This window comes from Rhodnius prolixus, unplaced genomic scaffold, assembly GCF_049639745.1.
Source record: "Rhodnius prolixus isolate KJV_2025 unplaced genomic scaffold, Rpr scaffold_5, whole genome shotgun sequence".
NCBI lineage: Eukaryota > Metazoa > Arthropoda > Insecta > Hemiptera > Reduviidae > Rhodnius > Rhodnius prolixus.
The window spans coordinates 28,586,149-28,612,626 of record NW_027411624.1 but is presented as its reverse complement, the minus strand read 5'-3'; the positions used below and the strand labels follow the sequence as shown (position 1 = coordinate 28,612,626).

The 26,478-nt window shown below is 34.1% G+C and overlaps 1 protein-coding gene across 4 annotated transcripts in view; it reads right to left on the bottom strand.

The window, feature by feature from the left end:
• Positions 1-26,478, bottom strand: part of LOC141458643 (rho GTPase-activating protein 20-like) — a 626,814-nt gene that overhangs the window by 120,768 nt on the left and 479,568 nt on the right. Inside the window, exon 1 of one of the 4 annotated variants that reach the window (XM_074136908.1) lies at positions 1,245-1,653. The exons of the other annotated variants lie outside the window; for them this stretch is intronic. Coding sequence (XP_073993009.1) covers positions 1,245-1,421 — 177 coding nt within the window. The 5' untranslated portion in view covers positions 1,422-1,653. Of the gene's footprint in view, positions 1-1,244; positions 1,654-26,478 lie in introns of those variants that run through there. 4 annotated transcript variants of the gene reach the window in all.

Genomic DNA, 26,478 nt, shown 5'->3' with positions numbered 1-26,478 from the left:
CAGTAACCAGAATATGCAGCTAGACCAGGGGTAGGCAATCTATTTCAAGTAGTGAGCCATTTCTCCTTAAATAATTTTAATAAATCTTACCAAGAGCCGCAAGGATGATAATGTAAAAAATTCTGTAGATCATTTGCACTCACAAATTATTATTTTATGATGTTCAATAACAATTAAATGTTTTATACAGTTATAAAGGAGGATTTGCCCTACTATATAAAGAAAATTTGGGAATTTTATCTTTTATAGGGAAAGAGAAAAAAATTGTCTAAGTTGGGTGTTTTTCAAAGTTACATTTTGTCGAGCAGTTTTTGACGAAACTGTCCTACCGTACAGTTTTAATACATTTATTTTTACATATTACAAAGTAAATAAACAAATAAATAATAACTAAACATAGGGAAGGGATTAGCTATGAGGTTAGCATACTGGACTCCCACGCGGAGGTCCCGGGTTCGAATCCAGCAGCTGACCCTTAGATTTTCTCTTCCTAGGAGCTTCTTACAGCTCGCTGTCCGGTGATGGACAGTGTTGTCTGTAACGAGAGAACACTGTCCGGAGACCGGCAGTGCACTGGAAAAAGCTCCGGGCGCTAATAACCTCGGCTGTTGATGCGCCAGAAAAAAATAAAAATAAAAAAATAACTAAACCTGTATTTGAATGAAAATGGTGGCAGTCCTATTTATTACGTACTGTATTTTAATATAATTCTATTCAATTTCAAACCAATCACATTTAAAATTCTTTTTGGAAAAATATCTTTGCTTTAATAAATGAAATTTTCATTTGTTTCAATAAAATTAAAATATACAATTTATTTAGGGCAGGCTGAAGAGCCACACAATTTGGATAAAAGAGCGCGGGTTGCCGACCCCTGAGCTAGACAGTTTTTTTTTATTAAATAAGAATCACTAGCAAACATCTATCTAAAGAAACAACTGCTTATTAGTAAATATTTGAAATCAGCCAGAGAAACCTCTAAGAAAATGCAAAATATGCACATTTACATAATAAAAGATTTATATACAAGAACGTAATTCAAGAAAGATCTAAAACGAAACCAGAAAAGACCTACCATCTTCCCTTGAAACCCGATTATGAAATGACAGTTTCAAAAAGGCATTGAACTAAGTTTGATTTGTCATTAGGAAATTAATTTGTAAAACTAAACCAAAAATTAATTAATAAAATAGTAAAACATATGTCTAAGTGAGGGATATAACCCCCCATTTGCCCTAAATTACCTGTTCTTCCAGTAAAATACTGGATGCTGGTGTAATCCCATCAATCAAACAATCTGTAACATGTCCATCAACGTAAATCCAGACATGATTCATCGTACACTTCACAATAGAAACATGCACATCTGGAGACACAAATGCAGCAATTGGTGGCTGTTGCAACGATTGTACACTTGTCATAATCAAAGGCCGTACTAAAATGCAAGTCACAACTTTAAAGCTGGTGGTAGAACTGAAGTGGTGTCGAAAATGTTAGATAGAAACAACTTTTGGTCCAAGGACCCCAACATGCGCGCCCCACTATCCAAATAAAGAGCTCTAAATAATCATGAACTTTTAAAACTTGATCCCAGAGTATCACTAAAAACTGTGTGACTTAATGAATCCAAATCCGCCAATATTCCAATCTCTGCCATCTCCCCCCTCAAAAATCTTCGAATAGGATTTACCACTAGTTACGAGTATATCCCCCACCGCCAATCCAAGTTACATTCCACTCTTTACAAATGTTCCAAGTAATAATAAATGAGTCACAATTCTCGGCTAATTTCATTCTCCTACATTCGCGTAATACTCAACTACCCCCACTACGCTAACCATTCAAGTCGAAAGCGCACCGCTTCATCAAGGTGCGAACGCTTGCGTCATCGACTTGTGGTATTTAAAACTAAACTACTTCGCAGAATATTAAACAACTCAGTAATCTGAATTTAAAAAAAAAAATGGATATAGCCAAATTAGCTGACTTCTTCCCATATATATAGCAAACAAGTTTTTAAAATGTGACTATTGACTAACTTACAGTATTTAAACCCTAATATGGGTTTAATAAACCCTTTAATAATGGAGCCAATCAATTTGTTTAATTTTTGCTGAAAATTGGCCTAAAACTGCCAAGTTAGACGATATTTGAATATTGGCGAGGGCCGAATAAATGTCCTAAGGGAACCGCAAATATTTACGCATCTGAATTTACCTAATTTAAAAATAACATGAACTCTATATTATACATGCTGACTATAATAAAATATTTTTAAGGAAAGATGACAGATAACACAGGTGAAATTTATCATTTCACAATATATTTCCGCGACCTGCCTCGAGAGATCGCGACCTGTAGTTTAAGAAGCACAGAGCTTCATGAGTGGTACTGTACGGTTAAAGGAAACGCTGACAAAGCAGGAACCAATGAACGTGCGTACAAACACAAACAGAAGTTCCAATAGATGTGAATTTCCCACGAGCTGTGCTCAGTATACAATAACAGTGTCTTAGATTTTCTATAACAACACGTTAAAAGATAGGCCATAGCTTCTTTTTTGATTCAATTTTAGAAAATTCATATTAAAAGAAAAAGAAAAAGTGTATATATCAACTCCTTAACAAAAACTTACAGTTTAAAATGTTAAGTATAAGGGTTGATTAAACGCCAAAAGGTTCACAAATCAGGGAGTACCCAACAATTCATTAATAGTTAAGTAATTCTACTGCATTAATTTTCATTAATAAGTTATTTTTTAGAATTTATTAGATGTCACAGACCCTTATGCTGGCCATTTTCGTCTACAAAATATATGTTCAAGTAGCACTGTAGATTGACAGTAATATCTAGTTATCTAAAATAATCAAACTATTAATTACAGGTTAAAAAGAAAAACGTTACAAAAAATAAAAAAAATTATAAGGCTAAAAAATTCAAAAACTTTTTTTGTATAAAAAACTTACACCAATGATTTTGTTTATTTTATTTATTTATTTTTATTTTTAAATAAAAATCGTCGGTTTAAGTTCTTTCTTTAAAGTAATTGTTATTTTATATAGTAGTCAAACGTTTATAATAATAGGTAATAATTATCTGGCTTTATCGCAAATAATATAGTTTTCTTCAATCACATTCTCAATCTAGGTATTCATCCCACAATGTTGTATATATGTAATATAAAGTAAATAAGAAATGCATATTTTTAGGGCAGCTAATTATTCCAGTATTTTACTATAAGTAAAATTAGGGGGCCTAAATTAAATTACAATTGAGAAATAAATAATTGTTGTTGAATAATCTACTTGTTATTAACTGTGTGTTATTTGTGCTCACGAATATTTCGGTAAGACGAATTCAAGACAGTAGCCTACTCTAACTTTGTCTTTTTCTACTTTAACATGCATGTACATATTTATGTGATTTATCATAATTATGACAAAAAAATATTATAAATGAAGTGGCCAGCATAAGGGTCTGTGACATCTAATAAATTCTAAAAAATAACTTATTAATGAAAATTAATGCAGTAGAATTACTTAACTATTAATGAATTGTTGGGTACTCCCTGATTTGTGTACCTTTTGGCGTTTAATCAACCCTTATACTTAACATTTTAAACTGTAAGTTTTTGTTAAGGAGATTTTTGTACCTTTTGGATAGATTTTCCTTTTTGTTTATTTTACAAAGTTACATATCTTCTTTACATATTTTTTTAAAATTTGGAATAAACAATTCTATCATTATAATCTGATAAGGTGTTAAGTCGGAACCGTAACTACCACTGAAGAGATCTTTTTAAAGTACTTCTTCTTAAAAGGCAAAGAGGCAAAGATCTTTTAATCGAACGACAATTCATTGATTTAAATCGGTTCACTCATTGATAATTTAAATGATTGCAGTACTTCCTCTTAGTAGGTGCAAGAGCATCAGCAACGTAGAGGAGCTTTAACCACTTATTCGAGCTGAATTTTATCAAAATCGCACTAAGCGTTATAGAAATATTGGTAATAATAGTTTTAGAAAGGGCCTTATTTGGGTGGGGCAAACTCCCCTCCTTATGAGGCACGGCGTCGAGACTTTTAAAGTGCAAATCTGTACAAAATTTCGATTCGAATGACCCTTCATTCATGCAAATCGGTTCACGTGTCGATAATTTGCAACGATTGCTATACTTCCCCTTAACAAGTGTAAGAGCAGATCGTCGCTTTAATGTTACGTAGGGGAGCCCTAACCCTATCATCCTACCAAATTTTATCAAAATCGGACCAAGATTTACACAGTAATTAGTAATAATAATTTTGGAGGGGGCCTTACATAAAGGGGGCTAACTCCTCTCCCATTCAATGTACAGGATCGAGACCCCCAAAAGGCACATCTACATAAAATTCCGAATCGAATGACACCTCATTCATGAAAATCGGTTCACGCGTTTAGGCGCTACGTTGTTTACAAAAAAGGTAACAAGAAGAAGAAGAAGAAGAAGAACAACAACAACAACAACAAGAACAAGAACATTTTTTGAAAAAGCCGTTTTTGCTCATTTTTGGCAACTTTTTTCTCGAAACCTATTAGATCTGGGTTGTTGCAAAAAAATTACAGTTCTAAAGGAGGGTTTGCCCTATAATTTAAAGAAAATTTGGGAATTTTATCTTTTATAGAAAAAGAGAAAAAAATTGTCAAAGTTGGGTGTTTTTCAACGTTACGCTTTTTTGTGCAGTTTTTGATGATCAACCCTTATACAACTGTCCTACCGGACAGTTTTAATATATCCAGTGTGAACTAAACGTTTTTATAAAAATATCTTTAACTATTTTATTCAATTCTCTGGGAAATTCACATTAGAAGAAAGATTCATACGCTGAAGGATAGGCAGCTTTTTATATTTAGAACATAATAATATTAACTTGAAGCTTGATTAACATCAAGATATAAATAAGAATTGCTAAGATATAACTTAAAATGTATTTATATTTCCTTAAATTAATTCATTGGAGCTAATTTCAGTGCATTGCCGGCCTTGAGAATGTGTTATCTTGTCTCAGGCAACACTGTATACAACTCGTAAGAGAAGAAAAATCTAAAGAGTCGACAGCTGGATTCGAACCCACAATTTCCGCATGAGAGTCGCGTATGCTACCAATGAGTTAAAGCCTTCCCTTGATATCTGTATATCGTACTTACAAGTGTTTGTTTACAATATACTGGTATCTTATCTTGCGGTTGATTACTTGCTACTATTTTACATTAATAAATTATCTATTATTTATCTGAAACTGATTTAATTTTAGGATATTTATTTTTATTTATTATTATTCCTCCAAATGACGTAGTACGATACTTAGGACTGTACATTGACAAGAGACTCACGTGGAACCTGCATACTCGACTGAAACGACAAGACCTGAACAGACGCTTCAAGCTATTTACTAGACTACTTGACCGCAGATCCAAACTTGACTTGAATCACAAACTGACAATTTACAAGACACCGTTAAGACCCATATGGACATACGGAGCAGAAGTGTGGGGCTCAACCAAACCCTCTAACTCCAAAACGCCTGCAGACACTACAGTCTAAAATCCTACGGAAAATCCTGAATGCTCCATTCTACATCTCTAACCTTACCATACACACTGAGCTTCACATCTCTTTTGCCTCTGATCTACCGCCTCTTTTGCGCTACCGCAAATTTCACAGCCTCCTAGCTCTCCATCCTAATCCTCTTGTAAAACAGCTCTCCTCTACACACCTTCCAGATAATCCTCATCGCTTAAAGCGGAAGTGGCCTAGGGACCTACTGATGTGAGTGTAATATCCACTGAGAAAGAGTTCCACCAGTGGGTGATTGCTCTTACATGACATTCATGAGAACTTAACCTGTTTCATCAAATTTACTTGATGCAACATTTGTTGCAGTCGTAAATATACTAATAAAGTGAAAAAAAAATATTATTTTTATTTCTTTTTTAAGAAATATATTCAACAATATAATCATCATAAGAAAGTATCTCACTGAACCAATTTTATACAATATTTAAGCGACATCATTTTACAACAAACTAGAAATTGCTAAACATTATTCATAACCTCGTAAGAAAATATTGAACGCACCTGAACAAGGATGTAAAAATATCAATCAGTTTTGATGACGACACAGGAGAGAAGAACAAGCCGGATCAAAGAGAAAGAGCGTGGGCCAGCGAAAATAAGATAAAACTGTGCTGCCCCCGAGGCTTGGGCAGAAAGCTATACACCTTCCTACAGTGCCTACACAATATCATCTTGTTGTTTGTCTCGTAAAGTAGTAGAAACAAAGACTTAGCTCTTTGCGCGGGTTGATCTTTGTTTTAATCAATTATACGTAGTTCAGCTTTTGTTTTGTCCAAAAGTGAAATTATTAAATGATTATTCACTTTAGAATACAAAACAAGGCTGAAATTTAACAATAGTTTCACTCTGTCGTATTAACTAATAACTTTTGCTTAAGTTGAGGTTTTAATATCCACCTATAAAATTTAAATGATTAAAAACAAACGTCTAATTACATTTAAAAAGTGACTTAATTAGAAGTTGACTTTTATTTCAAAAAATTTTTGGGTTTTTTACTTTTACTTCAATCTTACTCAAGTTTTTTTATAGAAAACTTAATGCAAAATTTATTTGAAAGCTTTGTTTTTTTGAATCTAAAGAACTTTATCCAATAAAAAAAAGTTTTTTGGAAAAAAAATGAAAGCCAAAAATAAAGATAATCCTCGTATCTCGCAACTATTTTTCCCATTATAAAAAAAAGATTAAATTCTTATAAAATGAAAAGGAAAAACTGTTTTTAAAGTAATGCTTAAAATTTTCAATATGTAGGTCATTGGCGCCTTGGAGTTTTTCTCAGTGTAATTAATCGGGCAATGAGCTCCTAGGGAAAGAAAATCTAAGACAGAGCTCCTAGGGAAAGAAGATCTAAGATAGAGCTCCTAGAGAAAGAAGACCTAAGATAGAGCTCCTAGGGAAAGAAAATCTAAGACAGAGCTCCTAGGGAAAGAAGATCTAAGATAGAGCTCCTAGGGAAAGAAGACCTAAGATAGAGCTCCTAGGAAAGTGGACTTAAAAAAAAAAATAGGCAAGTATTTTCTGTTCGTTTTTCTTGTTCGAGTTTCAAGAAAACCTTCTCACAACATACAATATAAAATTATTTAAGGGGAAAAAAAGCAGTAAACTGAATATTCAAGAATTTAGGCTAAAAGACCTCACTTAGGCAATAGTATTTAAGCAATAGACTTCAGGCTCACACGATTGGTTTCAAAAACTGAAATCAAAACAATAATTTCTATGAAACTAAAGTGCTGCATATCCATCAACTAGAGCACCAACATGAAAAGTATTACATTTTTCTAGCCAACATCTTACTTCAACCTTGACACTCCTATCTACAATTGGTAATAAAACATACGTAAATTAATTTTTAACAATTGAAAAGTACAATTACAGAGGACTGTAAAATTTCCAAGGTCATTTAGTAATTAATACATAAATAATCAAATCAATTATAAGATGCAAATTGAAAATTCACTTTACTCATTTGAGATGTAATAAAATTATTTATTCAATTACTTTGTTAAACAAGTTTTTATTATTTTATTTTATTATTTTCTATTGATTTTTATCCGTCGTAACACACGCATAGTTAATTGTATCCCTGACTTGAATCGTATATTACTAAAATATTCCAACAATTAGAGAAAGGTCATTTTAATCGGACAATGAGCTCCTAGGGAAAGAAGATCTAAGTTAGAGCTCCTAGGGAAAGATCTAAGATTGAGCTCCTAGGGAAAGAAGATCTAAGTTAGAGCTCCTAGGGAAATAAGACCTAAGATAGAGCTCCTAAGAAAGTAGACGTGAGAAAAGACGACAGACAGTACTCTCCAGTCAGTTTTTTTGCTTATTTTTTAAAAATTCCTTTTTTTTTATATATAATTATTGCTTTATAAAGAGACAGAAAACGTGGAGTCACCATGAAAGCATATGAACTTCTCTCAGAAATACAGTTTAGTCATCACATTAGACGAATATAAAGGAGGCATTGGCATAGATCATTGTGTAATAAAAGAGTCGTGAACTTTGGAATCAACGTAGGAGGTGGTAATTTTAATTTTTCTTTATTAACTAATCTTGTTTTGCATCACTTAGGAGAGTATGAATGAATAAGAGGAAGAAAGGGAAGCAGGTCAATACACTTGTAAAGAAAAAAATATACAAGAGAAGCCCTCTTTGTAAATTTATGCATGAATAATATTAATAACAATAATAAATTTGATGTATTTTCAATATTTTTTACAGAAAAGTGTGGAGACATATATTATAAAATATATATTTTAATATAATACATATCGTCAAGGCCCTTCCTCATTTCACTTAGTTATTATAATATTGAACCGCGACATAGCTCTCTCTAGAATTAGTAGCTAACAATCTTTTCATTTTAAACTAGTTTCATTTTCAATTCACTATAGAAAAGTGGTTCCTTAACCTGAAGCTTTAAAACCTCCTAGGAGGTAATAAATAAATTCAAGGGTTCACCACAGATGAATTTTTTTTTGGTGATTTGGGAGACCAAAAGAAGCCCAATGAACACACGAGCTTTTACCAATGGTTTTAACTTTTTTGTTTTTTTGTTTCGTAATAATAACAATATACCTAAGAACTATAAGTGGTACTGCTTAGAATTCGCCGAGTTGATGTAAAGATTTTTTTTCTTTAATTTTTGTGTTGATTTCCCCTCCAAAATAATTTTTTTAAAACTACAAGGTGGTGCCTCTAAAATGGGGCATAAGTAGAAAAAGGGTTAAGATGCACACAGAATGGTTACACTGCTTTGCAGTTTTTCATTTTTATAAAAAATTGTTTTCAATATTGTTCTAATATGATATGCATTTCTAGTTTTTTTGAAAATAGCTAATACAACTAGAATAATTGTTGGACTAGCTCTATTATGAAATAATTCCAATATAAAGTGAACTGAATTTTGTTGAAGTAGTAAAAATATTACTATATTTAGGAGTAATTACTCGTGATTGGGTGTGGAGCGGACGAATAGTTGGAACTAGGCGGCCAATGAACTTCAACTAAATTAAGTAGCTACTTTCTAGAATCTTGGGGATAATATCTACTTCAATTTGCTATTAGTAAAACTATTCGATAGAATTTCACAAAATTTTTCCTTTTAAATTTTGTAAATTACTTTTTTTTGGTTTTTTGTCAACACAAATCGTGTCTAGATGTGGTTATTTTTTTATAATTATAAAAGGTATTTTTGGTATAGTTTGTACATTAAACGTTATTGTTCATGAGCGCTACTGTTGGCTACAAATCTCCAGTGGGAATGGTATTTGGTATGCATTTTTCTATTTCAAGGCTTCTGTAAATGAATACAGTCGTAATTGAAACACATTTTTAGTTGATCTTGGTAAAATACAGATCTATTATTTGTAATCGAACATTGGCATTTTAAAAAAAGGGAACTGAACTGCACAAAAAAGATTTTTCGATGATGGAAAAAAAGTAGAGTAAAGTAATGCCTATTTATTTAAGCCGACTTTACGTCTAGCTATTAAAATTAGGTGTCGTAAACGATGGCGACTAACAAACATACCTTTTTACATTAATCATTAAGTAAAAAAACCCAAATCCTTGACCGGGAATCGAACCTAGTACCACAATACTTAAGATTATTGTATCTTAGATTTGCAGTTTTCTGCCTATAACCGCTCGGCTATCGTGGCGCCTATTTTCGAGAGAAATACGTATACTTCAAAGGTTCCTAAGCTGTTTTAAGCTGCTGCCGAAGATTATCATCTGGTATTATTGCAACACTAAAGATTAATAATAAACAAAAGGCCGAAAACAAAAGTGAAAAATGGCTTAGTCATCAATTGAGGGCACTTTAGCGGAAAGAGGTGATAAGTGCGCAGAATCATACTAGGAAATGGTAATGTTCGTCATCGAACCTTCTATTAAATAAATAAATAAACAAAATAAAAAAAATACAATACAATAATGTCCCCTCAAAAGATAGTAACTATGAAGAGTAGGAGAGTAAAAAAATAGTTATACCTCAAAACGACCGTGAGAGGTCTCTGCAGGGGTCGAAGGCCACTATCCTATCACGAATCCTCGAACTTCCAGTTATGGTTATGCGGTAGTTCCCTTGATAGTTCTAACCATTTTTTCCATAGAAGGCTAGATTATGAATCTATGTCAATATGGAGTGAAATACAATAAACTGAAAAGGAAGTTTACGATGTTTGAGGTATAATAAAACGGAAAGAGGATTTCCAGGATATCTGAAGCGTTCAATTGTGACAAATGGAAGCTATTGTTCGATAGTGGGCTACAATTTTTGGGTACGCTAAGCCAATGGTAGTTGCGCACCTCCAAAAATACCTTTTACAGACTCTAAATGTGTAATTCCTGTACTTACAAAGTAATATTTTTTTTTCAGAAAACTGGGCCTGGATTATCTGCAAAGGCACCTAGATCCTTGCAGACAAATACAAATCCAAGACAACACTTGAGTATGTGAGATACTCAAAATTAGGTATAAATCTAGTGCGCTTGGATACCACATTGCTGTAAAAGCTCCAAGATCATATTATTATAAGAGCTTTCTTTTCCGTTTTTTTGGTGAAGCTGCATTTACAACCGCTCAAGATACCCATTATCTCATGCAACAGACCTGTAATCTTATCTTGTGGAAGTCATGAAGAAGAAAGAAGTGGAACAGGCTATAGAGTAACTATTCATTTTAAATACAACAAGAAGATCGGGGCTGATTTTTTTCCGCCAACATACAGATAATTTGCAACATTAGGAGCCAATCAGTTAGGTTTTTCAAGCCTTCAAAGCCAATAAATGGCTAAAGACCAAAAAATACAATAAATAAATCCCGATTTCGGACCTTAGAATCTAGTTTCTAGAATATTTTAATGAAAGTGAGTATTTACTAGCCTGCATCGTAAAAAATCAACTTTCAAATAGAAATTTTGTAATTTATTTGAGATTTCAGCAAAATTGGGCAGGTTATCATAAAAAAATTTACACATCGATTCCTTCGATTATCGATAAGCTTATATTAACAAGCATTCATTTGTTTTGGCTAGACAATACTGAAATTAATTAAGAGTTAGATATTTGATAAAGAACCCAAGACGAATTCCAAAATATCAGATCACGGAGGCAGAAACTTAAGCAGCCAGACTTTTTAACCATTTTCCTTAAGTCATGGATTACACTTTGAACTGGATGAACCCCGCAGGCGTTTTCCTTATCAAAACAAAAAAGGAAGTTGAACGTACTAAGAAAATAATTTGCTCCAAGATTTGGCTTTAGATACCGGAATTAAGAATATATATCTTGGAAAAAAAGACATTCGTTTTTTATGTTAATAATTCTGTTTTAATGCCAACAATGACAATTTACTAGGAAAAAAAGAAGATCTCTATGTCCTGGACAACTCAGCAAGCCAATGGCCCCGTGAGAAAGCAACGAATTATTCCCTTCCAAACAGGAACAGCTGGTTAATATGTCTATTAAAATAAATAATTTGATTGAGACGTCCAACTTGAAAGACGTTGCTTTCCAGAAGAATAAAAAGCGAATGAATGAAGCGAAATCGACTGCGACCATCCAAATAGAATAACTACGATGACCTCTTTGGTAATTTGTAAGTGAATGCTTGCAGAATATTTTTGTGGTAATCTGTGAAAGTGATGAAATTACAGGTCATTGGAGTTTACTTTTAGTCAAAATAAATACAATAAAATCTACTTTCATTGATTGCTTTTATGGCATTCAATGGATCCCTCAATTTAAATAATTACCTATAAATTAATTAAATAATATGAAACCAGCTTCCGAGAAATAAATTAATCAACTCAAAAAAATGGTTATTTCTACTCTTGTGACGCCAGATTCCAAAACATTTGTTTTTTTTAATGTTTAAGGCGCGTTAACATCTAAGGTTATTGTTAAGGAAAGTTTGTTAAGTCCATACACACAATTTTTCCACAAATTGCTCTATTTTTCAGGGCCTAACTTGCCTACAAAAAAAACCTTTCTGAAGGATATGGGAATGTTTATAGCTTTATCCTGTAATATTAGGCCTAAGATGAAAGCAAGTACAGGTGGCATGAATGACCTAAGAGTTGAATCCAGTCAGTTGTTAGAGATCGACTTGATAATTTGAAGTGAAATGCAACTCGGTAGTTAGTGAAAGGTTATAACATCCTTGCAGCTAAAATGCCAGCGCATGGCGCACCCGTCTCTATAAAGGAGCCCCCTGTAAATCCGAATACAAATATACTAATTAAAAAATAATAACACTCTAACCAGAAAGAAAAGATCTAATGTAGTAAAGAATTTATGTCTGCTAAGTTCTTTTTCTTTTTTTCTTTGACTGTACAAGCAAGACACTAAAGAGTAGATAGTTATAGAAATAATCGACAAGAACAATATCATTGCTTCATGATTAATGTTTGTTAATTATGGAAGGGGCTAAAAAGAGAAAAAATGGAGGCAAGCCTGTGGCTAGAATAAACTAATCTAGAAGTGCTTTTAAATGGTCTGTGACCATCGCCAATTTTTGGATTTGCTCTCTTTCTATCAGCACAAATGCGCACGCGCGGAGTTATATACTTCTGTACCCTACAATTGTGTCCTCCAACTAGTCTGACAAAACAGTTACGTCAGGGTTTTTTTTTTGTAGAACTTAAATTTGCCTTAATGGTGGTGGTCTTCCCGATGTAGAGCAAGAAGTAGATGAATGAGTGAGAGAGTCTGAAAAGCTGGAGATGATAGTTTGGTGATGATAGTGAAGAGGATGTTAAAAAAAAAGGAATGCAACTGATGAAGATGATGATGATGATGATTGAGGTAGTGAGCAAAACTATGGTCATCATTACGCCAACTAGGATAGTATATCATCCACATAGATGATGGGCGGGCGTGTGTATGGCAAACTTTCAAGCCAAACTGGAGGGAATTCTTTTCAAATCATCATTTTGAAAATGATTGCCCGTAACACTCAAAACAACACAGAAGGTAGCAATGATGAGTACCAAGAAAAGGACTAAAATGATTCGAGGAGCCGAATATACTCACTTATAATTTTATAAAATGAAATATTTGGACAAAAATTAAAAATCTGGAGCAAAGACCCCAAACGATATTCATTATTAGCGGGGGGAAGGTGTTGGTCTAGTGGTCAAGAGCGTGGCTTCGTATGTGGAAGGTCGCCAGTTCGAATCCCGCGTATGGAGCTACTTTTTATTTGTTAGAAAAAAAATTGTTTATAGTAAAGTATGGAGCTTCCGCCCCCGACCACGACTCCTAATTAGTAGCCCCGCCTGGAAAAAAAATAGGCGATTACTTTACTTCATAGTTTTCAGGTTATATTGTGCTTTGCAATAACATCAATAATTTCCTCAATCTATCTTCTTTTCGGTACATCGATTTTCCTGCTTTTCTCTTATATAACTTTCCATTTATCATATCCTCTATCCATGAGCTTAAAATGTCCTAGCTAATCAAGTCTTTTTCCTTTGATTTCTGTCATTAACACTAGTGACGCCATTGTTTTTACCCAAAAAAAGTGGCAGATATCCTATCCAATTGAAAAACAATTATATAACATCAAATACACGAATATTGATGCAAAAAAAACGTTCTTTTATTTCTTGCTTGAACGTCATTAATTCAGCTCATCTTTGTAACTACAATGAACGATGTAGCATAACAAATTCTTATTGGTGGATTTTATTTTTTAACCCTTTGAATACCAGAGATTTATTCGATAAATATACGAAAGATACTAGCGGTTTTCATTCGTTTTTGCAGTGGGTACAGGAAATGATTTCTATCAAAATCAATCTTGAAATATTGTTTTAGAAATGTTTACCTGATATATCAAACATAATTTGTATTGCTAAGTATATTAAGTTTCAAAAAGAAAAATTTATGGAATTCTGGAAGAAGATTATTGAGACAAATTACAGAGGAGAGCGACAGTGCTTTCGAGCAATCAAAGGGTTAAACGTAATAGAAAACTAAATACATTTAGCGTTTTTATTTTTTTTAGCAAATTAATTTCACCAAAAAAAAAATATAACTGCAGACTTGGGAATTGTCCACTCCAATTTACTAGAGAGGAACCAACCGCAGGTACCAAACTACCTAGAAACATGAATGACTCATTTCTAGCTATTGGCTGCAGTAAGTGAAGTATAACGGCCCGTTTCGCCCTGTCCATAGTCAGTCTCTCTCACACTTGTAAACAGTTCTTCTGTAAGCAGAGAACCTCCACACAAAACAAGAGTTTGGACACGTACTTATACGTATATTCGGAGAATACTGTTTTACTTTAGTGGTGCTAGAAAACTTAACAATAACATACGAGGGTCGTTTGAAAAGTCCGTGCAAAAATAAAAACTACTTAATTTTTTGGGGTAAACCTTTTTTATTTTTCAACATAGTCTCCTTCTAGGCTTATACACTTCGTCCAACGCCGCTCTAGTTTGTTGATCCCTTCCGAATAATAGGATTTGTCCAAGTCTAAAAAATAGCCATTCGTTTCTACAAGCACCTTGTCGTTTGAATAAAATCTTTTTCCCGCCAGCCATTTCTTCATATTGGGGAACAAATAGTAGTCCGAGGGAGCCAAGTCTGGAGAATAGGGGGGATGTGAAACGAGTTGGAACCCTTCGTGGGCGTTTTTCTTTCAGCTCGGTTTTCAAACGGTCCAATAACGATGAATAATATGCACCTGTAATAGTTTTACCCTTTTCCAGATTATTCCTTGCGAATCCCAAAAGACAGTCGCCATAATTTTTCCGGCCGAAGGAACGGTCTTCGCCTTTTTTGGCGCAGATTCCCCCTTGGTAACCCATTGTTTAGATTGTTCTTTGGTCTCAGGAGTGTAGTGATGTATCCATGTTTCATCCACAGTGACGAAACGACGCTTAAAGTCCTGCGGATTCTTCTGGAACAGCTGCAAACCGTCCTTGAAACACTTCACACGATTTCGTTTTTGGTCAAGCATGAGCAATCGCGGCACCCATCTTGCGGATAGCTTTGTCATGTCCAAATGTTGATGCAAAATATTATGTACTCGTTCAATCGAGATGCCCACAGCACTAGCAATCTCACGCACCTTCACTCTTCTGTCATCCATCAACATATCATGGATTCTATCAATGATTTCTGGAGTAGTAACCTCAACAGGGCGTCCAAAATGTTCAGCGTCACTTGTGCCCATATGGCCACTCCGAAAATTTTGAAACCACTTATAAACTGTTCTAATCGAAGGTGCAGAGTCACCATAATGTTTATCAAGCTTCTCTTTAGTCTCCTGAGGCGTTTTGCCTTTCATAAAGTAGTGTTTAATCAACACATGAAATTCTTTTTCGTCCATTTTTTGAAAATCACTCGACTTCCTCGATTTAGACGAATGCCAAACACAAAGAAATAGACCGATCTGGCTGAAACTTGGTGTGTGTTCTTCCAAGAGATGCTACTAACTAAACATAACCTCGATACGCGCCAGTGGTGCTACCTCTCTGACTTTGCACGGACTTTTCAAGCGACCTTCGTATGCGTACGATCATACAAATTCCGTCCCCCTTTTTGAGCGAAACCCCCAAGAGTGTATTTTCTCTGTTTCGTTATTTTTGGTGACTCGATTTATTGTTTCAATAGGATGAAAAAAAAATAACTGCCAGTTTCAGTCATGATATATGTTTATTATGCCGAGCTTTCTGATCTAGGGACTAGGTCATCTTCAGGGCTGTGGAACACATTGAAATGACATACGTACATATCAAAGACAGAAAACAGTCTAAATTTCCAAACTGACACCAACAATTTAAACAACATATACGCCAACTTATTGCTAAATACTTGACAAAATTGGCAACACTGACTTCCTCATAACCAAACACATAAAACTGATCACACTCAGTCCATGATCAGAAGAGGCAGAAGACACACCAACCCTTTAAATGATGTAAAATATTACCTTGTCAATTAGGTAAATCATTTTGTAAATTACGTTACATTATACATATTCATTTTAATATTATTATTGTTAACATACTAAAAATAGGTTCCGCAGTCCTGAAGATGACCTAGTCCCTAGGTCGAATGCTCAGCATAATATGACTGAAATTAGCATTATATTTTCTCGTATTTCCCAAAAAACTGGACAGGTCGCCATATTCCTCATATTAGAAATTTAAATGAATATACAGTGCCGAACAAAAGTCTACATACACCACAATATTTCGGGATTTTTCAAAATAAAGAATTATTAGAGTAAAAATGTGATTTAACCATTTGTAACTATTGTTACTAAATATATATATGAGAGATGAAAAGACCTCTGCCATGTCCCGCTGCATATAAATAAAAAGATCGGAGTTCATGCCTGAACAAAAGTCGTCATACAGAATTGATAAATTCAATATTATAATAATACTTACTAGTTAGGGTAAATCTTAATATTTACAAATTTATTAGTATTAGATGAAACGTGAATATAGGCGGATCTGAGTTATTTAAGAATTTATTATTATTTAAAATGGTTCACCAAAGAAAGGAAATTCCAGTGTCAGAACGCAGATTAATAGTTAAATTAAATAATCAAGGATATTCATATCGTAACATTGCAAACATTATTCAAAGAAGCCACGCGAGATATCCTTTTCGACCGAGATAAAAGACAGATTTTCAGGGTGTAATGCAGACTTTTGTTCGGCACTGTATGAATTCTGTCGCCGATATTATTTTGTAAAGTTAGATTTTGGCTGGTTTTATTACTACAGATTACAGAATACATAAAATATAAACACTATAAAAACTAGAGCTTTAAAAAAAAAAATAGAAAAATGTAAAAATATTCATAGTGTTTATGGCCCGGGGACCTTCACATACACACGCGCGCACCCAAAAGAACTTTGACGGTATCTTAGAAGTTTGTACAGTGATATCTTCATGTTTTATCAATTCGGTGATAGCCTAGTCAAAAAAAAATACTAGCAACTTTGGAAAGCAGTAAACTATGAAATATAACTATAACGAAACATAAAATATTTATTAGATCCAAGATGGCTTTATCTTAAATTCCTCATTTAAGATAAAAGAAGTATATAAAATCAACTTTTTTTTCTAAAATATAAATAAATAAATAATAAAAAAAATAAATAAATAAACTGAGTACCTTAATGCTTTTCGAAAATCAAGTATTTTTTAGTTTTTCGCGATTTAATTTGAGCACTATTAAAACGCAGTGTACCAATTAAAGATACTGTTCAGTCGAACTCATCTTTTCGCGGCGCCCCCTCCTTTTAAATTTCGCGCCATGCTTTTCCCGCGTGTTGGTTCCCGCCAAACTTCTGTAGCCTCGCATCTTGTAACCTTCATTGTGTTTTCACTTCTCTTCTTTCAGGCTACAGTGCATCTCGTCATCGGCAAGAAGAAGGAGCAACAACCGCCTTCCTGTATCCTTTACATTACACTTCTCTTCAGCATCAGCTTTTCTCCATTTACATCTGCAGGGTTATCTCGGTGTCTTTTGTTTGCCCTCTTTATGGCCCTGGCCCTTCAGGCCTTGACCCCACTTGGTGTCCAACCTTGTCGAGGTGGTGGGGCTTACGCACTAAGGGCACTAGAGATTAACCCTCTCTAAAACTATCGCGTTTTCCGCTTCTGGGTGTAGGCGTCTTCGCGCGCCTACAGATACGTCTCCCAGTATAATTGATTTTATTTTGGGTCACTTTTTAATTTTAATTATTTGTTTTTCAGGGGTAAATTTAAGATAAAGTACTGCTTGTGTAGCAAGAATTTTTGACACTATTCTCAAATTGATTTTAGATGAATTTCCAGCTAAACTTTGGTTAAACCAGGGGTCGGCAACCCGTGGCTCGCGAGCCGCATGCGGCTCTTTTATCCAAATTTTGTGGCTCTTCAGCCTGCCCAAAATACAATGTATATTTCAATTTTATTGAAATAAATGAAAATTTCATTTATTAAAGCAAAGATATTTTTTCAAAAAGAATTTTAAATGTGATAGGTTTGAAATTGAATAGAATTATATTAAAATACAGTACGTAATATATAGGACTGCCGCCATTTTCACTCAAATACAGGTTTAGTTATTATTTATTTGTTTATTTACTTTGCAATATGTGAAAATAAATATATAAAACATGTTACTGAATATCATAAAATAATAATTTATGAAAATACAAATGATCTACAGAGTTTTTTTTACGCTATCATCCTTGCGGCTCTTGGTAAGATTTACTAAAATTATTTAAGGAGAAATGGCTCTCTACTTGAAATAGGTTGCCGGCCCCTGGGTTAAACCAAAATTTTCAAAGCGATCTCAAAGACTTACTGGTAGAAAGAGATGTTTTTCAAATAGGGAACAAATCGAGGTGTTAATATGATGCTAAAGTTAAAAGTCAAAAACTGTGATTGAACTTAATCAATGAAGATTTGCAGTTTCGAATACAGGACGAAATTTCACAAAATTGACTGAGTTATAAGCAAATCTTTTTTCTGCATTTGTAGTACACTGATCTCCAATCAATGATGCATGTAACAAAACAGTTACTTTAAAAGTGAACTTTACGATATTTCTGCACCGGATAGAAATCCGAAATCTAGTAGGTGTTTTAAAATAAACACGTTATAACGGATCCAAGCTCAGATAGTGTCCCATCTTGCGGTCCACACTGATCTATATCACCGCGACTTCCACCTCCAGGATCTACAATAGAAATAACTCCGTACTAACGGTTTTTCCAGGAAAAAAAATATCCTTCATCATACGCCTCAAGGTGTCCTTCTTATTCAGTTTACATTCGGAGAAAATTTTCTTTCCTACACATACTTCCAGCGGCGTTTTCAAACAACTAGTCTCCTAATTTGCAAAATACTTCTTAAATGGACTCGATGGCGATCCTAATAAGAAAGAAGAGATCCTAAATAATAATGCTCTTACAGCACGTACTTTGCCCTGTTTCTCAAAGTTCCAAATCATAAATTTTGCACTTACAACAAATATTTACATTTAATTCTTATTTGCAATTTTTGTAAACCTGAAACGTTCCTGGGAGCCCTACATAACAGTGATGGCGAACCTATGACACTGACCCACAATTGCTAGGCAACCATTTGTTTGTTTACGCGGGTTGATTTAGATTTTCTAATTGTGTGGATAATTTATATTCTATCTGTATTTTTTTTTCAATCACACATTGACACAAAAGCAATTTAAATGCTAGGGAAGGGATTAGCTATGAGGTTAGCATACTGGACTCCCACGCGGAGGTCTCGGGTTCGGATCCAGCTGCTGACCCTTAGATTTTCTCTTCCTAGGAGCTTCTTACAGCTCACTGTCCGGTGATGGACAGTGTTGTCTGTAACGAGAGAACACTGTCCGGAGGCCGGCAGTGCACTGGAAAAAGCTCCGGGCGCTAATGACCTCAGCTGTTGATGCGCAAAAAAAAAAAAAAAAATTTAAATGCTATCTATAACTTTTAGTTTGATTATTACAGTTCTAAAACGCAAATGACTACAAATGCTTTTGTAGTACAGTAAAAGCTCCTTATTCGCGCTTCCTTCATTCGCGTTTTCACTATTCGCGGATTAAAAAAATGCGACCCAATTCCTATATTCGCGGAAGTACACTATGATAATAAAAGGATTCCAATAGGTATCCAACCCAATATCCTTTGTAAATGCCGTCAAATGAACTAATAAAAAAAGTAAAATAGATCTTATTACAACTTTGCCTAAAGTATGTTGTTAAATGATATCGCCGAGGACTTTGACATAAGCCGCCTTCGCCGCGATCGGTGTTTTTGAGAATGTAAACGCACAGAATGAAAGCAATTGTTCGTGATCCAGCAATAGAAAAAAATGGAAGTGGCGTTGTCATTATGGATCGAAGACCGCAATCAAAAAAGGGTGCCCCTGAGTGGTCCAATGGTCCGGGAGAAGGCAAAGTATCTTTACGCTCATTTTAAAGAACCTGATGGTAGTTGTAGTGGCAAGTTCAAACTTTGACTGCAAACAAAAGCTTTTAAAAACTGCCAAGCAAGAGAAAATTACAATATTCTTCAAACCATTGCCTAAGCCTTAAGATAATTAATCAAAATGTTCAAAAACTTCAATTAAATTGATTTTTTTATATATTTGTTTTTTTTTTATTTTGTCAGCTAGGAACGTATCCCCTATAATCCCATATAAATTACCATTCCGTATTCACGGTTTCTGTATTCGCGGCATATTTATGGAACATATACCCCGCGAATAAAGAGCTTTTACTGTATTTGAAATAAAGCAAAAGTGTTTACAAAATATCGAAATAAAATGTATAATTTTACTCATATTTTGTTTGTTAAAAAAAATCGACAACCCAAAGCAAATAACCATATTTAGATTTTTCTTCAGATAAAACACACTTTTGTAAGGTTTTGTTCAGTTATGTTTGTAAAAAGAGATTTCCATAGCCACTTGTTTCGTCCCGTTTTACCCATTAAGAATTTTAAAGATGTTTAGTTTTGAAAATATTCAGTTTAAAATTTTTAAACTTAACTCTTGTGCAAATGGGCATTAGTGACCCAAGAGCTAGTACTAAAAAAAAATGAACAAAATTTGACCCACGTCTCAAAAAGGTTCGCCATCCCTGCTACATAACATTACAACTAGCAAAGTGAACCATTCGCTCATACCTCGGATTCAGGATTTTACTTCAAAATCCGAATTTTAACTTAAACTCTCAATAAGTTATAAATACAAGTCTCTTTATCAGATCACAAGATGTAGGGCCGTACATTACACACAAACGGCACATTAGAGGCCAAAAAAACAAAAACAAATGGGGGCCAAAATAATTAACAAAAATTAATTAATCAAATAAATGAAGTAAAATTTAACAAACTATTCAGTGAAATTAATAGTTTGTTATTGGATAAAGAAGACCGAATTTTTTGGAATTCTTGTGCAACAGAAAAGATTAATTATTGAATTTTAAAAGTGACGGCAAAAAAAGTCCAATTTGTTTGAAGAATGACAAGCAGATATTTATTTCAACACGCTCATTAAATCCGGAATATGTTCAGTCGGATTTCATTAACATTAAAAAATTTGACTATTTTAATTTTTTAACGATCAAAATTAAAAACAGATTCCCAATAATCAAATTTTAATGAACCGAAATTGGTCAACTTTTATTACAGGTGACGGTGGCAGGGATTCGAATTTTATTTTAAGAAGGAATAATTAATTCTAATATTGAGGGTTCAACATCTTCTGTATATAAAACAGACACCTGTCCTTCCGGTTTCGTCTTGTTTTTTTGCCCCCTTTCAGGCAGAACGCGCACTGACCTATCATTTTAAGTTTGACTTCCGGTAAGCACTTAGTAAATCCTACACACTGGACATGCTCCCCCTAACATTCATTCATTCACTAGGTCCTGTAAATAAATAAATACAACAATCTAATTCTTGCCAAGTGGATCCTACTACTTATTTCATCTATGGACATCTTTCTGTAGAACAATCAACAATTCTATCACACATTGCTCAAAAGAAGTTGCGAGTTCTTATTGAACATTTCATCGCCCCATATCTCATGTTATTGCAATCTGTCAAATATTTTCATAAAAGTAAATTGAATAAAGGCGGAACTTGGTATTTATTTGAACCGGAAAAGATTGGAAAATCATTTTGTAAATACAGTAAAAGCTCTTTATTCGCGGGGTATATGTTCCATAAATATGCCGCGAATACAGAAACCGTGAATACGGAATGGTAATTTATATGGGATTATAGGGGATACGTTCCTAGGTGACAAAATAAAAAAAAAACAAATATATAAAAAAATCAAATTGAAGTTTTTGAACATTTTGATTAATTATCTTAAGGCTTAGGCAATGGTTTGAAGAATTTTGTAATTTTCTCTTGCTTGGCAGATTTTTAAAAGCTTTTGTTTGCAGTCAAAGTTTGAACTTGCCACTACAACTACCATCAGGTTCTTTAAAATGAGCGTAAAGATACTTTGCCTTCTCCCGGACCATTGGACCACTCAGCGGCACCCTTTTTTGATTGCGGTCTTCGATCCATAATGGCAACGCCACTTCCATTTTTTCTATTGCTGGATCACGAACAATTGCTTTCATTCTGTGCGTTTACATTATCAAAAACACCGATCGCGGCGAAGGCGGCTTATGTCAAAGTCCTCGGCGATATCATTTAACAACATACTTTAGGCAAAGTTGTAATAAGATCTATTTTACTTTTTTTATTAGTCCATTTGACGGCATCTACAAAGGATATTGGGTTGGATACCTATTGGAATCCTTTTATTATCATAGTGTACTTCCGCGAATATCCGCGAATATAGGAATTGGGTCGCATTTTTTTAATCCGCGAATAGTGAAAACGCGAATGAAGGAAGCGCGAATAAGGAGCTTTTACTGTATTTAAAAATCCTATGCCCCGCCCACTAACTAAAACCACCTCCTCAAACCTGTTGGTTAGAGAGTTTAATAATGATTCTTTTACCACGTAAAGCAGCGTTTCCCAACCTGGGGGAACGCGAAAAATATTCAATAATGGCGTACATAAAACCTTTTTTCCTATAATTCATAAAAATTATTTTAATTAATAATATTATACAGTAAAATTGTTAATATGTACAGTAATAAGGTTGGTCTGTCTCAAGATATACGAGAAAATATAATACGATAGCACATTTAACTGGATTAAAATTGCCTATCATGGAGTATTTTACCAAAACCCGAAATCACAAATGATAATTGGATTTCAAACCCCTTCTATAAAGAAAATTTAGGAAAAGCTACATCATTATCGATAAAAGATAAAGAAAATTTAATAGAATTATCATGTGACAGAACTTAAATGATAAAACTATGTAAAGATCTGCTTAAAGAGACTGGATTGTAATGATTTGTAAGCTCTATCCAAGTAACATTAAATTTAATTGGTACTTACAGGTAGTTGAATGCTTAAAAGAAATTAATTTAGAAGATTTGGGCTCAAATATAATAATCCTAAAGAAGAACTTTGTAAATTAATTAATAATTTTGAATAGAAAAATATGTACGCAATTTTGATTGTTTAAAAAAAAGTTTTAAAACTAAGATCTTCGTGAACATGAACTTGAGCTCCTTTGTAACAGTTACATTGTATCTTTAATTTCACGAAATACAATCATTTTTACGAAGTGGTACAATTTTTAGCATGATGTACTACCACGTGGTAGGCGAGCCAAAAAAAGATTGGGAAACGCTGACGTAAAGTACTGAAATCATGACAAAATTTTCGAAAAATTCCTTTTTCGACTATTGGTCAAGCTACGAGTATGAGATGTTTGGCCAATTGAGAACCGAGAAGATCATGTCGTCAAATACGACTAGAGGGTAGTAGAATCCTTGGACCTCGTAAAGAAAAGAAACTACATCTACTTGGGGGTACCAGGATCTGTTTTCGTATTTTGATGCGATATGATAGAGAGAAAGATAAAAAAAATTATTTCACACATAAAATACATGTATACACAATGGAATGCCAGTTAAGAACTATAACCTCCAGACATAGTTTCTGTACAAACTAATTTATTAAATTATATTCTACACTAAGGGGAAAATGATGGAAAACCAGTAGCATATAAGAGAGATTTCAATTCAGGGAGTCCCTAACTCTCCTGTGCCTGTGCACCGTGTCCACATTATAGTCACCTATTCGTCTGCAGAGGTGGTTGTGACTGGATTCGCACTTGCTGAAGAAACCAGTAGCGAGGTACTTGATGTAGTGTTCTACATAGTCCATGTTGGTGTAAGAGTGTAAGTCTATAACACGGGTGTAGCGGGCGGAAGTTGTCACAAGCCTGAGGAATTTATTTTGGATTATTTGCAGCGAAGCGATGTTGGATTGACATGTCAAACTCCAGGAGGGACAAGCATAAAGTAACATGGGCCTAACCACTACCTTGTGCAGCAGGAGTTTATTCTCTTAGAGTCCCTGCAGAACAGTGGGAATAACACTCGAATGGCTGCCTTACCTTTATTTACTCTGCCCTTTATGTGGGGGGTAAAGGGTTGCGATATGAAATGGAAGAAAGCATTTGCTTCATTTTCAAGTTCAGCAAATGTGAATAGGAGAAAGATGTTAGGACTTAACATGTCCTAAACACACAATGCTCCCAAATAAACACTCCTTCTTATGGTCCAACAACCTAACGGGAGCTACTGGAAAGAAAAAAAGAACTCTCACTTGCATTTATTTCTAAACCGGAAACGAATTCCTTTAGCTAAACCATAAAATTCAGTAATATATGTGTATACATATAAAAAGTTCTTATAATATTAACAGAAAAAGAGATAGATAGAGATAATTTCATCCAACCACCTGTAGAGTGAGAGAGAATGTCAAGTAAGTATGCATGAATATGTTGGTTGTGGAGAAGGAAGATGGCTGCCGAAAAGGCTATAGACACCATCCTCTATTAGGCTTGTCTACCGGCGGCTATAGCCTTCTCTGCATGTTTGTATTAAAAAGTTTTATTTTATTTTATTTTTTTTTTTGGACATGGCCGCCGGTCAGTGACACCAAACGGTTTGGCAGGCTTTCTAAAATAATAAATAACTCTTTTCTAATAGTACGTGATAACTTGCTGGCCATACTTTGCTGGTCACATATTCACTTTAGTGCACGATTATCTATTGTTCAGGGGGGGGGCCAACTGCACTAAAAAGAAAAGAGACATACCCCCTCTTAATCTTAGGTTAAGAATGTTCGGGAAATATTTTTAAAATAAATTTTGACTTAATTAGGAATTCTTTTTTTTTTTTGTAATTCCATTCCTGTTTCGTCCTTTACTGAAGCTACAACCAAGTAACATAGACGTCATTCTTCCTTAGAAGAATCTGCCAATGTTCCTATTTTGTAGCAACCACTGTCCTGTTCCTAATTTTCTCTCTTAAAGAACTCTCCGATTATCCATCGCCAACTAGTCCATCCGATTCTTTGATTAAAAACTGGTGTATCAAGTTTTATTTTTAAGAAGGATATTCATCAGCATCCAGTTTTGCTATAAGACTGGACTATTTCAATCTAATCCACTTAATCAAAACACGCCTGCTCCACCTGGAGCCTGGACCTGTAGTAGCTACATCAAGAAACTACAGGACAGCACAGAACAAATTTCCCAGACTTAGCGACAGACTCTCCTCGACGCACTAAAATTGGACTCACTCCACGAGACTGCATCCATTATTCCCTGTACACTCCTATATCCAAAATCAGTCTGCTCAAAACTCCTTTTCCCACTCTAGACTGCCGCGACATAGCCTCCTACAGATCCTACTATTCCCTACAGGTCACAAAAGACTAAAACCCATCCTTCTCTAACTTTCTGCACTAGTTGCAGGTTTTTCCTCTCCTTTTTTCCTTGCATTCTGTATCCTACACCTTAATCTTTCTTGTTATCCTCACTAGTTATGAAGGTTTCAATGTTTTGTAGATTGGTGCTTCGTATATTTATTTTTGTTGTACATATTTATATGGTAATGAAGATTTATTCTATTCTATTATAACTTAATCAACACAGACATTTTGTGAATCTATTCAATTACCTCTTTGCCATTTTACCCAGAGTACGAGTTGAAGATTTGTATGTTTGTAATCACTATACATTTTCGTGAAATCGTAGGCGCTGTTTTTGAAAATAATTCAAAGTACGTAAAAATTCTATTAGATGAAGTGGTACATCCGGATAGCCAAATTCAAATTTTGTATATTTTTATTATGCCGAGCTTTCGACCTAGGGACTAGGTCATCTTCAGGGATGTGGAACATATTTACTGTGTGTTAACAATAATAATTATATTAAAATTAATTTTGTATAATGCAATGTAATTTAAAAATATGATTACCTAATTGACAATGTAATATTTTACATTATTACAGGGTTGGTTGTGTTTTCTGTCTTGTCTATTCATGGACTGAGTGTGATCAGTTTTATGTATTTGGTTGTGAGGAAGTCAGTGTTGCCAATTGTCAAGTATTTTGTAGTAAGTTGTTTAAATTGTTCTTGTCTGTTTTGATTTTTTTTTTTTGCGTTTATTGTGCTACAATTAGTGCGTTAGCGCTATAAGTAACAATGATACAATAGAGTAATAAATGAGAAGTTACCCAGTGGTAACACTCCAAAACATTATATGGTAACACTCTCTTCACTTGAGAGGAGATCACGAGGCCACTGTCTCTTAAGGCGTCTTGTCGTATCTTATCAGGTAGAGTTTCTGAAGAAAGATTTTGAGCTAGAGGATTTATATGAGACTGCAGGCTGAAGTGGAGAGTTTTCTGTATCGTGTTTTAGCAACTTGGGTGACAAAT